We start from the raw sequence: 17,084 nt of genomic DNA on the forward strand, positions 1-17,084 counted from the left end.
ACTGGTCTACAACTCCAAAATCAGCACATCAAAGCCACACTCTCCGGGCCGTAGGAGCGAGTACGACCGGTCGTGACCTCGGTTTTAGCCCATCGATGCCAGCGTGTGTGATGGCTCACCTTTCAATCTCCGAAACAAGCACCACGGCAGTTTTACACGGCTGAGAAGCTCTTGGTTATTTTCCCAAGCCATCGCCCAGCCCTACCAAAGAACATTTACTCCAACTCTTACAAGTACACACCAGTACACACACCAGCCTGAATTTATTGGCAGAGCTATTAGCACGAGTACTGGGGGGAAAAACGCTACTGTCTGAGTTGCTCCCACATTTCTTCTCTCCAGGAAAAGACCTGAGTCAGACTCTCCTCTTGCACAGCTCGGCTCCATGGGTGTGAAAAGCAAAGTACAATGCAAGCACAACGATGCTGATTCAGCCCAGTGGGTGGTGTTACTTGACTTTTTCCATCATGGTTGTAACCACAAACTAACAAACACCATTCTAACACCGTATTTACTAAGTACAGAGTACATTACTACGTCAATTTGCTGCTGTGAAGCTAATATGTTGTCTTATTTGAATGGTGATACAATAACAGTACTAGTAATCAAAGCATGATATGTCATATACAGTATGTTTATGTATATTTTTACCATATTTATACATAGAGTATGCCTAACCAAGGTAGCATCTGCACAGCACTTGGGTCTCAGGAGGTGGTCTCCTCCATGAGCCTAGTGTGCTGCCAGACCAGTTTCAGCTCCGTTTACACGCTCTTTAATCTGGGGGGACAGGGGATGTGAAACTGATGTTTCACTTGACACAAAACTCCTTCCCAAAATCATAACCACGGAAGCTGCAGCGTTCAACCGTTTATGAGCGCTGCGTGCAGAAAATAGCATCCCAGCCGCTGCAGTGCAGCTTCGGTTGCTTTGCATGGAGAGACGTTACCGCAGCGCGTTCTATCTGACGTTTGCATGCTCTTCCTCCTGTCATGTGTGCTCTCGCTGGGTGTTCCACTTCCTCCCACGCACCCAAATGGTTCAGACGGTGGCCTGTCGCAGCCTGGGTGTCCCGTGACGAGTGGCAACCCGCTTCGTGCTCCCAGTAATCACCACATTTAAGCATAATTAAATTACAAATTTTATACAAAATACAAATTTCCCCTCTGAGGGACGAATAAAAGCATATCTTATCTTAATTAATAATAATAATAATAATAATAATAATAATAATTGGTACCCATTCACCCATTCCTGTATATACCAAAATGTTAGGATTAGTCGGATATATATTGATCGTGGATATCAAAACGATATTAGCAAAAAAGGAGTATTGGATTATTGCGGTTGAGTGCAAAACTTGTCACGCACGAGTTTCCCGTGTTGGTGCAGAACCGGGGAAGTTTAATACGACCAAACTGGTGGTGTATTTGAAGCAGCACATGCTTAGTTAGCATTAGCTGAACATACTTTAAAATGAAACTCAGTTGGCCGTGACATTAGCTCCGCCATGTTTTGGACTTTTCATCATAGTCATAGTCATAAGCATTCATGGGGTCCCCAATTCGTAATAGAATACACAATAGCAGCCAAGATGGAGGGAGCCCAGGTCATCAGTTTTGTGTTTCAAGTTTCCGAGGGCCAAACTCTTTTGCGGGGTGAAACTTCCTGTCTTCTCATCTGATCGACGGCTTGAGCCATGTTGCAGAACCTTCAGCTGTGTGCACGGAGAGTGAGGGGGCGGATTCCATAGAAACACTTGCAAGGCATCTCTGGGAAGCAGTGAACACAACTCAAAGATTTTCCATGGATGGAGCGCCATAACTTGCAGCTTTGGAGACCAAAACAGAACGTTTGTACTGAATGATCTCCTCAGTCGTTACTCATGTGATCAACTCTCGCCCGACTCGTGCTCACATTTTGTAAACTTGCTCGTCCTGTTCCCCGGGAAGAGACAACTCTTCAAGGCATTCTTCGTGTATTCAAGCAGGAGCTAGTGTGAAGAGAAATGTCAAGTGTGGTCCCGGTGACCGGTTTACATTTATGGAACAACCTTCCTCTCTGATATAAAGTATGGAGCACACGGAGCCTGGCAGGAAATCTGCTGTAGAATACGCACATCTTGGAAATAGTCTGTTTATTTAATCAAATGTCACCAAGACTCAATCCTCGGGCCATCTCAATGAAAGCTTCCTCCCAGTCAGAAAAGGACGTGCCAGCGTCCTGCGTAGCGCTACGCAGGCAAATGTGTGTAAAAACAACACCATTTTCCTTGTGAAGCCATTAGGGTTCTACACAAATGATCAACATCCAGCAGGACGGAACTACTGTTCTTTTCTGTATTTGCTTTAGCTGAAGGGCAACGCCTGAACAAGCCCATTTGTAATATGATTAATTACCGCATTGATGCTATCCCATTTCAGTAAGGCAAGTCCACCCTCGGTCGCACATCACAAGGTCACCAGAAATGCCTACATCTTAGATTAAGGACTCTAATTTCCCACTCGGTCCCTTAGCGTGCTGGTAATAGAAGAACCCAAGTAGAGGCGTTCTTACGGAGGCCTTGAATTCCCTTTAGAGGATTAAGACAACCAGAGCAGAGCAGATTACCGAGCTTCGGGCCCCTGCTTTATACCGCCTATGAGCAACCGAACACGGCTCCTCGCCAGACAACCCCTTAGCTATAAATAGCAGGAAATGGCAGGAACTGCCTGGGTAATGATTCAAACAGAGGACGACAGAAAACAAACACTCAGCTTCACTACTTTAGTTTCCATAAGAACCACTCGTGGAACGGTACGCCGTTTAAGGTCACAGCTACGTTCACTTTCGCTACAGTAAGCGTGACTCTATCGTTTCAAGTGGAATCTCGTGGAAATGGACCGATGAAATCGTGAGGACAAGGAACTTTTGTGTTGTCCTCAAACCCAAAGCAGCACCCTCCTGAACTAAACACTCGTACTTGTCACCGTACGGCAGTGGCCTGTTTATGATGGCTGGGTGAGCTAGTTTAGCAGAGCATGCTAGTGAGGAGGGGTGTATGAGGACAACATACATACGACGGCTGCACTCCGGTTTCCTCCCACATTCCAAAAACATGCTAGGTTAATTAGCCACTCCCAATTGTCCATAGGTATGAATGTGAGTGTGAATGGTTGTTTGTCTATATGTGCCCTGGGATTGGCTGGCCACCAGTCCAGGGCCTTACAAGACAGCTGGGATAGGCTCCAGCATACCCCCATGACCCTAATGAGGATAAGCAGCATAAATATTACAACTTTGTTCCCAAAATTACATTATTTTTGTGAAAATGCAAACTTTCTTTTAAACTTTTGACTTTATTCTTGTACATTTTTTTCCCATTTTTGCTGTTTTTTTTTTGGTTTAGTTTTCTTGTGAAATTATATATTTAGAATGTGGTCTCGGGCCACACTTTGGACACCCCTGTTCTAGTGTCCTACTCCCTTAATGGAAACAACAAACTTCAGATGAATCGACTAAAAAAATTATTGTTAGTTACACTCCGACTTGAACACATCTTTGGAAGAAGGCGCACCAAGATGGAGTTCCATTTCTATATTCAGTAACTATATCTAATCAGTAACTAATCTTCCTCATGACACCCATTATTGTCAAAAGAAATATTCCATTCATAACTAAGGTCTAACAATCCATACTATTACTTAAGATAAAGAAGAACACAAGCAGACTGACAACTTTTTTCTACTCTGGTATGGAGAAAAGAGGCTTAATTTAGCTCCAAACAGCATTTACATTGCCCACACTGCAATGCCCCCCCCCCCCCCAACATAAAGTGAAAGCTCTCATTTGTTGTTCGCTTTAAAGATGCCTGCAGTTTCCACTCCATGGCTAGCCTGACCATAAACAAGACTGCAGTGCAGATCGTACACAGATAGTTCCACTTCCTGTTAACTGGACTGTTCAGGATGTCCACTTGCGATCGATTCGGAGGAACGAGAATATTCACAGACAAATGTTGTCCACCATGACGGCGGTCTGGTCGTGGTTCATACAGCACTTAGCAACACCAGCGTGGTCACGTCCAGTTGCTTGTTGAGTGAAAGAAAATGGGCCTTTAAAGATGTAAACAGCAAGCTTTCACTGACAAAGCACAAACACAACACAGCCTTGTTGGCTGCTTCGCTAATGAGGAACAAATGGCTCGACAATCACGGGAAGACAAAGGGAATTCTAACATTGCAGAATACGTTCAAGAGTGGCGTTCAAGAGTGGCGTTCAAGGGTGGCGTTCAAGGGTGGCGTTCAAGGGTGGCGTTCACACTCTATTACAGACAAAAACATACTTGGTGGTCACGTTCGTGCGGTCAAAATGACACCCTCACTTAAATAAAGTTACACCTCCATTGGAGGACGTACGTGACGTTTACATTGCCAAAGAATGCCCAACATGATTTACGCTTTAACAAAATTGTGGACGGAATCGCAAAATTTGTGTGGGGAAGTATTTCGCCCGGCGGACCGCTCAATCGTGACAGAATCTCACACACACTAGCCCGGTTAGCTTGGCTATGTGTGCGCCACTTAGGCTGTATGAGTGTGTTTACACCATGTTGTTTTTTAACGCTTGTTAATGCAACTTCTGACGTTTGTCAAGTTGTGTTTGTTGAGGATTTCATCAGTTTCAGAAATTCTGGGCAAAATTGGCCAATGGTGTATTAAATGGTTAAAATAATGTAAGGATTTTTGCATTTAATCAACAGACATTTTATTTACTGTCACAAAAGTACACATGCTACTCTGGTGAAGTAAGTGTAAAAGTGTAAAAGGTATAAAAACTAAAATGGAAAAAAATGAATTTAGTAAAAACTTAAAGGGACCTCATAGGATCCTATATATTTAACTCTCCTATTGGTTGTTGCTATGCATCACATTTAGTGACATCATATCCAGTGTGTTGGTCTACTGGTGGGGTCTACTCATTCAAGACTAGACAGTCCACTCGGAGGTGGACCAAAACCCCCATCTGGAGGGGTCTCCCAGTTCTTTTTGTGCTGGACTCTAGTCTATTCTAGTGTCGTCGGTTTAAACCCGGCTAGGTGTACACACCCTAATGATGACTCATTAGCAAACACCAGGAGCCTGACAGTCCATTTTGGAGGGGTCGTAGGTGGAAAGCAGGGGTGTCAAACTCGAGACACTGCAGGTTTTCCTTCGAGTCGGCCACCAACGCAGGTGATTTTGATGATCCACACCTCCTTCAATTAAATCACCTGCTGGAGAAACTGGTTGGAAGAACCTCCAATGTCTCGGCCCTCCATCGACACGTGGGGGTGTAAAGTGTCAGTCAATACCAAGTCCGCTCTGGCTTACTCTATATTACTAAAAGTATATTATGTACATTACATTCATATTACTATCATTGCTTTTAAACAAAAATAGCAATAATACTAACATTTTACTGTTAAATTAATATAACTATAATACATTTCAACGACTATTTAAAGTGTGCGTCTGGCATAAATGCCAGAAACTACAGTCTGTAATTTACTCCCTCATTTACATGTCCATGCTGACAATCTGTCATAATTAGGCACAGACAGTCTGTTGCCTTTGCAACCAGAGATGGAGATATTGATTAGATACAACACAGCCAAGAAAATGAAGACTTGTGACGTTAAAGCCATATTTCCTGTCCTATGCCCCGTCTTATGACGTCCAAACATCATCACGGTCATTGGAACGCCTCCCGTGAGGAAGCCAGCTCTCATCCGAGCCAATGTAACGTTGCTTCTCAATTACCCGGATAGGAACACACGGAAGGCAAAGTTTTGTCAGCAGACAAGCCGTACGGGAAAACTCCCAGTCCAATGTCAGACACATTGGTGTAAATATGTATTTAATGCTTCTTCTCACCTGTTCAGTAATGCGGCGGTGCTGCTGTTGTTGATCCAGGATGCAAACGGCCACCTCTACCGCCTCCTGCGAGCGAGTGTGTCACAGCTGGCTGGTGCTCTCCACTGAAAAGGAGGAGCGGGTGGCGCAGTGCCCGACGTGCATTGTGGGAAATGTAGTGCGAGTGTTTCAAAGTGTCGTGACTAGTTTTCATGTCGTTGTCGAAAGTTTCAGTTATTGCATTTGTTAAAATGTATAGTGTACCCTAAATAAAAAAGGTTCATAGCACAACATTCGACACAGGCTGCTAAAATGTAATAGAATACTGTATTATTTAAGATACCCCTATCGTATTTGCGCGAATGTGCTGAGAGCAATTCGTTTTACAAACAATTAAATTATTTTGCCTCAAAAACATGAAATTATATTTTCATTAATGTTATATTGTAGTTCTGATTATGTTTATATGAATGAATTATTTTTTATTAGAACGCAACTCATTACAAATGTGACGAATCTGTCTCCGCTCTTCAAATGTCTAATTTACTTAAGAACATGTCACATTGGCAAATATGGCGGCGCCCACTGTTGCAGCAGAGGCTATTGCCTCCGACTCGAAAAGTTCTGCTTCAGCTGGTCCTAGCATGGAAAACACACCGATTCAGTACAGTGTGATTCTAGATCATCTTATTGGGGACAAGAGGACGGTGAAAGACATGAACCCCGGCATCATGGGGGGACTCCCGGTGCCTCCCAAAAGCGAGGAGCAGAAGAGGATAGAGAGAGCAATGGAGAGCTGCGCTTTCAAATCTCTTTTGGCCTGCGTAGGAGGTAAACAAATGAATTAACATTATTCATATGTAGGTTATTGTCACTATATGAGTGTCATACCGTAGTTGAAGTGGAAGGCAGGCAGACATTGGTTTGCTGTGCTGGTTTTACATAGCAGATGTGTCGAAAGTGCGGCCCGAGTGAGGACAATTTATTATATTGTAATAATATATTATAATATCTATTATTATAATATAAACAAATTTACATTAGTAACAATTAAAATTGTTACCTACAATACCAGTGTCTTCGTTACCGATTTTTCCATTATATACAGTCTGTGTTTACATCCTGTTTGTTTTGCACAGGGTTTGTCCTCGGTGGAGCGTTTGGTGTTTTCACAGCAGGCATCGACACCAATGTGGGTTTCGACCCCAAAGACCCGCTGAGAACGCCGACAGCACGGGAGGTCCTCAAAGACATGGGGCAGAGGGGCATGTCCTACGCTAAGAATTTTGCCATCGTGGGTGCCATGTTCTCCTGTACGGAGTGCATCATAGAATCGGTAACACCACAACTCTTCATTGCATGCATGTGTGCATCTCTCAAAACACTCACAGGCTCCATCTTGTTTGTGACATGAAGGAGCGACAGAAGGTTAATTTGTAGTTTACTCATTTTACGTAATGTTTTTTATTTGCAGCACAGAGGAAAATCAGACTGGAAGAATGCAGTGTACAGCGGCTGTATAACGGGTGGAGCAATTGGGTTCCGTGGTACGTAAGCTATAATATATAATAAGTGGTGTATCATATTATTTTTTCATGTCCACTCTTTTCCCCGGCGTCTGTAGCTGGTCTTAAGGCTGGCGTCCTAGGATGTGGAGGCTTTGCTGCTTTTTCTGCAGCCATTGAGTATTACCTGCGGTGAAACCCTGAAGCGACACCACGGACAAGAGTTTGTATGTATTACTGATATCATCCCACAGTCCAACGGGAAATACAGTACAATGTTACGTGAGGTGCTTTTATTTTCAAAATGTGGACAATGTGGACGCGGGGGGTATGCTGGAGCCTACCCCGAGTGACTTTGGGCAAGAGGCGGGGTCCACCCTGGACTGGTGGCCAGCCAATCCCGGGGCACATATAGACAAACAACCATTCCCACCCACATTCATACCTATGGACAATTTGGAGTGGCCAATGAAGCTAACATGTTTTTTTTTTGAGGGGGGGGGGGTAGCAGCATATGAAAAAAGGCCTCTAATCTTGTTGGCACAGACGGTAAGAAAGCAGTAAGTTTAGTCACCGGTAGGTGGCAGCAAAGCACCGACTACCTGGTAAAGGAGAGGTTGTATGCAAAGCTTTAAATACCGAATTGCCAATATCGATGCATTTTAATTGAAATGATTAACGATACGATTTTCATCAACCTGGAATAGGTTTAAGACCCATACAGAGACCGTTCAATAAATTAATTGTAAAACACACAAAGTCACAAGTTAATATTGTGGTAGACAATTTATTTGAATGTAATATCTGCTATTTGTGTGTTACTGTATTTCCTAACAAAATGATTGAACACTAAGTGGGAGCATGGTTTATATTTTCATCAATCTCTTCCCACCGAATGAGTCTCTTTGGGTCTGTCAATGCGGTAGATGAACTCTGCGGGCATGAAGTAGCCCAGGTACTCCACGCTGTCAGGTGTGGTGTCGATGTAGTAGTGGCCACCCTCTCCATGGTGGCTGAAGAAGTGAGTGTGCTCCACACGCAGGTCCAGTCCCTTCATATAAAACACACACAAATCTAAGACTCGGCATGGATAAAGTTAGAAGGAGCCGCCATGTTTGTATTTACTCACAGGATCTTTGGATACAAGCACAGACTGGCAGATGAGTGGGGCGTTCACCTCAAAGTGTTTCAGCCAGTTGTTGACGTCTTCGTCGGTGTCCAGCGGACAGACGGAGAACTCTCTCGGCTGACAGCATGCCATGATTACGTACGACAGCCATACATCTACAGTTGGAACTTATTGAGTCACATGGTTGCCAGGAAGTACAAAACAGGTACGCTCTGCATCGTTCCATTTGTGTGTTTTGTACTTCTCGGCCACCATAGAGTCATGCTCCCGACATCCAATGCTCACCATGATGTGGATTTTTGCTTTTCCCTTCTGCATGATAAAGCTGCCCCCCATTGCAAGGCTTTTATCGGGGTACTCGGCTTCCAGAGTCTTTCTCAAGGCCGTCACAATACTGTCCTGTCCTGTTCTCTTCTTGGCACGTACCTCAATAACCTGCCATGGAGGAAAATGGCCAAAAAGTGCGCTGGTAGTTTGAAATCAGTCTCATTACCTTTCCCGGCCTTCCCTCACACGCGTACAGATTCCCCAGCATCCCAAAGTTACAGTCGGAGAATTTCTGGCTGTATTTTTCTTGCAGACACTGGCCATCCACTGGGTTGATGGAGGCGAGGTAGCTGCTGTTCACCGCAGGCCTTCCCTCGGCTTCAGTTCGAACCAGCGGAATCAGCTGTGGAAATATTCCTTACGTCAGCACCTGCTGGATTTAACACCTACAGTACGCCATTGCCACCTCGCCCTGCGACTTTCCCGGCTTCGGTTTATTGTGGACTGTATTTTATGAACAGATAAAACGTATACCATTGCTTTCGGAAAAGGTCATTCGGAAAGAGAAAAACTCCTCAGGACATGAAATGCGGTGTAGAAATGCGCTGTTGAACAAGGACGCACGTTGATCAGTAAGAGCAAGTATTGCAGTTCAATTGCCGGAGGACACAACATTTTTCACATTAAAACACCACTCTAGATTGCCCGCCATTCGTTTACTGCTGGGATAGGCTCCGGTTTCCGTGGAAACAGGATAAAATACCTGTCCACATTTGCATTTGAAAAGTAGGCAAACACACAAAACATGTTTTGTACACACGCCCAGCGACTGCCAAACAAACGCAGTGTGGTTTGCAAATACAAAACATTATTCACAGATGAATTTAATGGTTTTGCAAATATTAAATGTACATATCCTGCTTCAGGAACAAATACAGCATGAACTTCATTTATACAAAAACTATTGTACAACTACGAAAAACCATGCACAAATGCAAACTGTTTAACAGGACAAGTGAAAACACGCCTTCAGTTGGTCACAATAAATACTTTGAGATACAAAACTTCCACTTGTGACCTTAAAGAGGAGGAGAGTGCATGAATTTGTGAATGATGTTTTGTATTTGCATACCACTCTGAATTTGTTCGTGAATGGAGTATAAAACATGTCTGGCGTGTTTGTGAGGTTTTGGCATGAAACCCGAACCTGGATAAAAATGTTGCTGCGGTTTTAACTTACCAAAACAATCAAAATGCCCCCAGAGCGGAATGATTGACGATGCAGGTTGTATAACCATTTGACGGGTGTTGTTTAACGTGCATATACCTCTGCGTTCATCCCCACAACCCGAGAGGAAACAGCTCCTGCACCGAGCATGAACGCTCCGGGAAGCTCCAGCTCCTTCGCTATGGCATTCATGTCATATTCCTTGGAAGAGGATAAGACAGAACGTCATGGTAATACGAAGGAGGAGCATCGGGTGTGGTATACTGCGTTGCAAAAAATACCTTGTGTTTTTGAACCACAGGTACCAGGTAAGGTACTCCTCCCACATCTGTGACTCGAGGACTTCCACACAAACCTAAAGAACACATGTGGAGGAATGCCTCTTTTGGTTTTCTAATTGCTCTCTTATACATTTGCACACTGCAATTGACAGGAAGTGTTACAGCACATTCATGATGGCCGACAGGGGCACCGTGCAGCACCCTTTGGAAGCCTGGCTTATCTCCGTTTCGGTCTGTGAACTTGTAGCATTTCTCTCATGCTTGTCTTTTGGGGGGTTGTGGGCATATTTTGCATTTGTTTTTGATCCAACAGCGCTTCTGTGATTGCAACATTTTGCCGTTGTTGTGTGTGTGTGTGTCATTAGGCCTGTTTTAGGGCATCTTAAGCCCCCCGAAATAATTTGATAATTTGATAATTTATCTTCTTCTGATTATTACTACTACTAGTAGTAGTAGTAATAATCAGAAGAAGAAGAATGATGATAGTAATAATAATAATAATAATAGGCTAATTAATAATGGACTTGTGTACATTTAATGGTGGCCTAAAACAAATGAGTATCTCTATTAAATCTGTCCAAAAGTGGGAAAATTATATCCCGGTTCTTGTTCCTTATTTGTTTTTTCATTTCCTGTGCATCTCCAGGGGGCTAAGCCCCCCCTCGTCCTCAGAACCTAGTGACGCCCCTGGTGTGTGTGTGTGTGTGTGTGTGTGTGTGTGCGTGTGTATGTGAGTTTGGTTTTGGGTCATTTCTTTGGACGTTGCCCCCGTCGGCTACCATTATTGTCTTACCTTTAACAGGAAAGTAGAACGGCTTCTCTGTGAGATCGGGACATTCCACAACACTCACCTGAACTTCAGCAAAGTTATCATCCAGCCCCTTTTTTAACACTGCAAACATTTGACGCTCCGGTCACATGACATGGTTATCACCTCTTTACTGTGTTCTTTACAGTTTAGCTTCTTACCAGCACGCAGTTCCTCCAAGTCTGGGACGTGGAGCTGGACCTTTTCGGTTTTTCTGATATCGGACATGATTGTGACGAGTGGCTGCGAGACGGGAAAGTGGGGATGTTGCTGTTAGTGCAATCAAAGTCCAAGTACAACCAAAGATTAAACCAGGTTCAGAGCGTTCCCCGTCTAGTCAATGTTTCGTCATCTGCGTAGGAAGGCTATGCTAACATTTTAATATATACGAATCTGAATATATATATGAATAAGATGTTGATCACAGTATAAAGTGTTCAATGGCGAGTGCATTAAAAATGTATAGGAGGAAAACGATTGCTAATATATAGATAGCAGTGGTCGAGCTTGATTTTTTTCTCTGTTTTGGTGATTGGTCATGTTATCACGTGAGTGAACTTTCGTCACTTCCGGGTTTATCCGGAACCACTCGTGTAGCCATAGCATTTGCAGGAACTGTCCAGAATATGAAGAAGAGATTAACAGATGATGTGCAACATGTATTGATGGACAATTTGTGCAATATAGGTAGGGGCTGGAATTTAAAGGGAATCTTAGGAAAGAGAGAAACATCGAATAATGTAGCCGTAGGCGCTAATGGGTTCACTTCAGGGAATAGGGTTAAAAGTTGTAAGGCACTTTATTTGTTTATTAACTTTTTTCCCCATTTCTCACAACTTGTTATGAATATACATATACAGACTTGGAAAAAAATTATTAGACCACTTTGTTTATTCAGTTTCTTGTTCATTTTAATGCCTGGTTCAACTAAAGGTGCAGTCGTTTGAACAAATAGAACGATGACAACAAAAATAGCTCATATAAGTGTTTTTTTGGACATATCATGTTATAATTATTCATGTTAGAATATAAGTGATGTAGGCAAAATCAAGAAAACCATAGAAATTCCTAGATATCATCTCTTCAATGAAACTAACTCAATGAGCTATGTATGTTAGCATACATAGCATGTATGTTAGCAATATCTAAACAAATGTACCTTTAGTTGTATCGGGCATTAAAGTAAACAAATAAAGTGAAGAAGCAAGGCTGGTGTATTTTTCCATGACTGTGTATGTTTGGGTCTGTGTGTGTATGTACAGTACATACAATGTGAAGGCTACCCACTCCGGAACAGTAGGTGGCGGTATGCACCTAAAACGTTGGTTGCGACCCGCCATAAACAGGAAGAAGGGGAGGAAAAAAATTGAGTTGCGTTTAAATGGAATAGTGGGCTTCACCAGCAACAAACACGTTTTGGATTATAACAAAGAAAGGAAAATAATCACGAAATACTTCGAAGAAAGTGGACTATGGTCGAGAATGTAGTGGTGTGGAAGCATCGCCGGGACTGGTAATGCATTACAAAGGCTGCTAACTGCCGTTAGAACACAAGACGCACCACATGTGAGTAGTAAGTTATATTTACATGTTTTGCAACTACACGTTCACTATTTTATTCACAGAAACTTAGTGTTTTGTGTTCTTAATTGTATGGCTTTTCTTTCAGCGGACCATCACGTTTGTATGTCCCACTTCATGTCCCAGGACCTGTGATTATCACCCAAATTGTACAAGCAGCATGTCCCAGGTACCAAATAATCTCAGTTGGATTCAACCGGACATCCTTGCTGACGCCATTTCAGCGGAGTCGTGCCACATTGTTCTGGAAAAGTCCCCTCCTGACTATGTGAAGAAAATATCAGACTATCTGGATTGCAGCCACAATCCAGTTTCTGATGATGGTCCTACTGAACGAGACAGGTATATTTATCAACCCAAACATTACAGTACATACAGCAGGCAATGATGGCGTGTTTGTGTGTTTGCAGTGATTCCGGAGACAGCCTGTTTTTAACGCAGAAGCCAGTGCCCAAGCCTGTGAGGACCGTCAGGCGCCCGAAATCATCACGGTCCGTATTTTGCACCGAGCTAGAAGACAGCGACTCTTCCTCCTCTCACGGTGATGATGCCCAAAAGACCAGCAAGAAGAAAAAGAAGTTCAAGTCAGAGCTGCCAAAATACAACTTTCCTTTTCTCCAAGAGAGAAAAAGGAAGTCCACCCTAAAGAATATCAAACTTAATGTAAGCCTTGTTCAATGTGCATCCTTGTCTGTTAACATGTTTACAAATTACAAATTTGTTGATGTGTTTTTTTTTCCCCTTTGCAGAATTATGTCACGGGGGGCTTCTTTAAATGTGTACAACTCTGGCAGGATGCAAGTAATTCCCACGCAGCTTTACCAACAGTTGACCAAGATGGAGAAGACATATTGCCACTCACAGAGTAAGTTTCTGTCACGTATTGTACTTTAAAACATTATTATTATTACTATTTGTAGAAGACTGGCCACAGTAAAAGGCTGTCCACCTCATAAATAAGCGTAATTAAGAAAATATGTGGTTCTCTTACAGGGATGAGGAAGATGAGAAATCTGGAGACGAGGACATCAAAGTGGTGGTAAGCAAGTAGGCACCAGAGAGGAATATTGCATCACACACTATGGGGAAATTACCTCCGGAGATGATAAAATTATAAGTTTTGGAGGAAATTATGCCTTAAAGGATGCACTTGCACATGTTTTTTCCACTTTGACTTGCTGTTATTTCAACATTCGATAATGTTTGATTTTGACTTTTTTATTTAGCGTTATTGGAATAACACCCCATATTCACTTTTACACTTGTAAACATCACTTCCTGTCCTTCCACATGTCTGAAATGGCTTAGTTTTGTTATTATGTTTACTATATTGGGTAATACGGGTCTAAATCGACTATAGGAGTCTTATTTCTTGTCAGGACGGCTCTATTGTTAAAGCTGCATTTAGAAGGAAGTAAATAGGTTTTCCATGCTCTAACTATGAAAATATTCCATTGAGAAATAAGGACTCCTACTTTGGTTACCCTGGAACCGATAAACCGCGTGATAAACGAGGGATTGCTGTATCGTAAAAAATGAACGTGATCGTGATTGTTTACGTTGTTGTGTTGCAGGAAAGGAAGTGTTTTCTGGTCAAATCCAAAACTAAGTGCCCGCTACTTTGGTACACACCAAGGCCGTGTACCCAGAAGGGGCAACATCAGCAAGAGAACGGAGCTGCTTTTAAACCAAGCCAGAGCAGTGAGGAAATGTCAGCCAGGCTGTCTTTGACTAAAGAGGAAACCAGCGCTGGGACTTCCTCTATCGGGAATAATGACCTCAAGCAAACCCAAACAGCCAAGGAAAGTGGATGTCTAAGCAGAATAAGTAAGAGGATTCTTTTCCCAGACAAATCCGAACTTTGTGATGCCACAAACTTTGCTGGAAATGAGCCAGTCCGTCAAGAGGAAAGCCAAGTGGACACTTTGTCTAATGAGCAAGCGTTACGGGAGAGACAACATCCCCTCAGTGAAATGAATGATGTAAACAACGCAGGGGATGAAGAAGAAGGAGCTGATTTACTGTCCAGACTAGGAGAGGGTGGGCATGTAAATACATCTGCACTGCCAGCCCGTCATAAAGCAGCGCTTCATGAAAACAACGAGATGGAGAAGCTGTCAGAAGATGCTGGTGACTTCACCTCAATAAAACAAAAGAGAAAGAAGAGAAGGAAGAAGATTGAGGAAGACCAGGACGAAAACTCGCATGACCTCAGCTTGAAAGACGCTTCGGTGTTTGCTGTCGAGGTGGAGAGCGGCGAACACAAAAGCAAGAAACGGAAAAAAAGCAAAAGAGAAGCGGAGGAGAAGGATGGCGTTGAAGACTTCTCCTCCTGCACGGCCAGCGAAACTCAGAGCAGCGAGAGGCCGAGAAAAAAGAAGAAAAAGCAATCGCATGAAACGTCAGCGGAGAGTTTAGACGTGACCGCAGCGTCTGCCAAGAGAAAAAAGAAAAAGCGCCGCCGTGATTCAACTCAAGAAGATGATACAAGTGAGAAACCCTGCAGCGATGACGCACCTTTCACTGGAGGTGTGAAGAAGAAGAAGAAGAAGAAGAAGGAAGTCTCTCCCTGTGCATCTGATGAGGCATGTCTCCTTAACTCTCCAGACCAGACTCAAAATGTTGCTGACAAAACACTCGAGATGACCCAACACAAAGATGCTGAACCGCTAACCAAGAAAAAGAAGAAGAAGAAAAAATCGAGTAGACATATCTCGGAAGACTGTGACTGAAGGTGATGACCCCTTCCCTCCTTCCTTCCTTCCCACCTTCCTTGTTGCTGATGCCAAGGAAACCACAGATTTCAAGGCAGACTCTCTCCATAGCATAACGGAGAAGAAAGGTCAGCTGACCACCAGGATGCAGATGGTGGTGATGTGCGATACCACTGATTTACGGGCTGGTATCCATGATACCGATACTTAATGTAGTTATTCATTTCATGTCATTAATTACTGTATTACATTAATGCAACTATTAATTACTTTCAATAATTCAAGTAAATTACTAAGTAATGGATTGATTTATTTTAAACCCTGAAGCATATTGAGGGCGCAGGGTAATTTTAAATATAGCCTAGCTAATACACAACAGAAAAAAACAGGACAAATGATATATTGTAAAATCTTAATTATTATTAAGAACCACTATAATAATTGACACATGGCTCTGTTGACAATCAGCCACCGTTGCAACAAACATGACCTCAGATGACTGGAGCATCGATATTTTCATATGAGAATCAATGCTAGCGCATTAAGGGCCGGCATCGGATGTATCTATTTCAGTATCGATCCGCACATCGCTAGTTGAGGGGAAGCATGGTGTCTTGAGTGCTTTGCCTGAAAGAGTTGCCGCTTGTTTGGAACGCTGGCAGCCTGACGAGGCCGTGCTGAGAATGAAAACGAAGACCAATCATGAACATCCACGAGGAAAGCCAAGCTGTTTGACAGCTCACATCATCCCGGAATGAAAATCCCAATGCTGAAAGCTCTCATGGTGGCCGCGCGTCTTATCGGGGAAAAACCAAGCGGGTCTGAAGAGCAGACGCAGCCGTTAAGTGATTGAACACTTGAGGACAAGCAAAGAAAAAAACAGTACGTGATGGACACCGCACTTAACGGTGAGATGAGGTCAGCTGAGGCTGATAAACACACATTTGTAACCTTTCAGTCAGGGCCAGCAAAGCCTTCTCTGCTGGCCTAAACACGATCAGAAGCACTGACGCACATTTACAACTCCAATTTTAGGAGTTCCATTATTTCAGCTTCTGCCATGTCAAATCTAATCCCAGGGCCTTCAGAGTGGGTATTGCTGGCCCATGTCACTTGAACAATACTGGCACAGTTGAGCTCGCTGGTTGGATTTGCACCCAGTAATGCCTGCGGATAGGCTCCAGCACCCCCCACAACCCTCGTGAGGATAAGCGGTAGAAAATGAATGATAAGAGGAGGAGTTGACTTGGTGTCAGGCGTTCTTAAAAATCCATTTTAAAGGCAGACTTTTCCAGACAAAAATCCTTAGTGAGAGGTCGGCCAACCCTGAAGCTAGCTGGCTAGCTGGTCTCAGCCCGCCAAAGAGTTTGATTGCCACTTTCAGAATCAGTGCCTTCGAGAAGACTCTCATGAATGTTGATGTTTTTGTCATGTGATGATGTGTTGTAGAGGTTTTTTGGGGGTTTTGGGACCCCCACAAGGGGAGTGGGGATTGCAGAATGAATGAACATGCTAATATGCATTTGTGTATTTCTTTTTTGTGCTTTAAATACAGGGGGAATGATTGTATCACAAGTCAGTTCACTCAGCATTTTCCAGCAGGAAGATAGTTTGACAAGACGTGATAACGGCACATTCTGTAAGTTTAATACTGTATACTACATGCCTGTCATTTCTTCTTGGTGAGTAAAACTCAAT

General features: G+C 43.2%; 4 protein-coding genes across 5 annotated transcripts in view; 2 read left to right on the top strand and 2 right to left on the bottom strand.

Moving 5' to 3' along the window:
- The window catches only part of specc1 (sperm antigen with calponin homology and coiled-coil domains 1), a 43,694-nt gene extending 37,695 nt beyond the window's left edge, over positions 1 to 5,999 (bottom strand). The window contains exon 1 of the mRNA XM_058086644.2: positions 5,895 to 5,999. The gene's annotated coding sequence lies outside the window, so the exon portion shown is untranslated. The remainder of the gene's footprint in view (positions 1 to 5,894) is intronic.
- Positions 6,000 to 6,420: 421 nt separating this feature from the next.
- timm22 (translocase of inner mitochondrial membrane 22 homolog (yeast)) lies at positions 6,421 to 10,673 on the top strand. The gene is made up of 4 exons (XM_058087303.2): positions 6,421 to 6,704; positions 7,013 to 7,209; positions 7,348 to 7,420; positions 7,498 to 10,673. Exons 1-4 carry the CDS (start codon positions 6,446 to 6,448, stop codon positions 7,572 to 7,574), a joined length of 606 nt encoding a protein of 201 aa, XP_057943286.2. The 5' UTR covers positions 6,421 to 6,445; the 3' UTR covers positions 7,575 to 10,673.
- Positions 8,152 to 11,419, bottom strand: bkgd (beta-keto-L-gulonate decarboxylase). The gene is made up of 8 exons (XM_058087301.2): positions 11,253 to 11,419; positions 11,077 to 11,175; positions 10,284 to 10,357; positions 10,102 to 10,203; positions 9,001 to 9,177; positions 8,793 to 8,942; positions 8,508 to 8,624; positions 8,152 to 8,429 (listed from the first exon to the last, which is right to left on the bottom strand). Exons 1-8 carry the CDS (start codon positions 11,317 to 11,319, stop codon positions 8,256 to 8,258), a joined length of 960 nt encoding a protein of 319 aa, XP_057943284.2. The 5' UTR covers positions 11,320 to 11,419; the 3' UTR covers positions 8,152 to 8,255.
- Positions 11,420 to 12,299: 880 nt separating this feature from the next.
- On the top strand, positions 12,300 to 16,503 carry LOC131138409 (uncharacterized). 2 transcript variants are annotated; one of them, XM_058087298.2, is made up of 6 exons: positions 12,300 to 12,664; positions 12,761 to 13,014; positions 13,083 to 13,335; positions 13,422 to 13,537; positions 13,666 to 13,711; positions 14,247 to 16,503. In XM_058087298.2, the coding sequence occupies exons 2-6, from the start codon at positions 12,833 to 12,835 to the stop codon at positions 15,402 to 15,404; spliced, it is 1,755 nt and encodes a 584-aa protein (XP_057943281.2). In that variant the 5' UTR covers positions 12,300 to 12,664; positions 12,761 to 12,832; the 3' UTR covers positions 15,405 to 16,503. The 2 variants fall into 2 exon arrangements, with proteins under 2 accessions (XP_057943281.2, XP_057943283.2); XM_058087300.2 differs by having other exon boundaries at positions 12,300 to 12,657.
- The last annotated feature ends 581 nt before the right edge of the window (positions 16,504 to 17,084 follow it).

The sequence above is a fragment of the Doryrhamphus excisus genome, linkage group LG21, assembly GCF_037039965.1.
Source record: "Doryrhamphus excisus strain RoL-2023G ecotype Guam linkage group LG21, RoL_Dexc_Guam_v1.1, whole genome shotgun sequence".
NCBI classification, from domain to species: Eukaryota; Metazoa; Chordata; class Actinopteri; order Syngnathiformes; family Syngnathidae; genus Doryrhamphus; species Doryrhamphus excisus.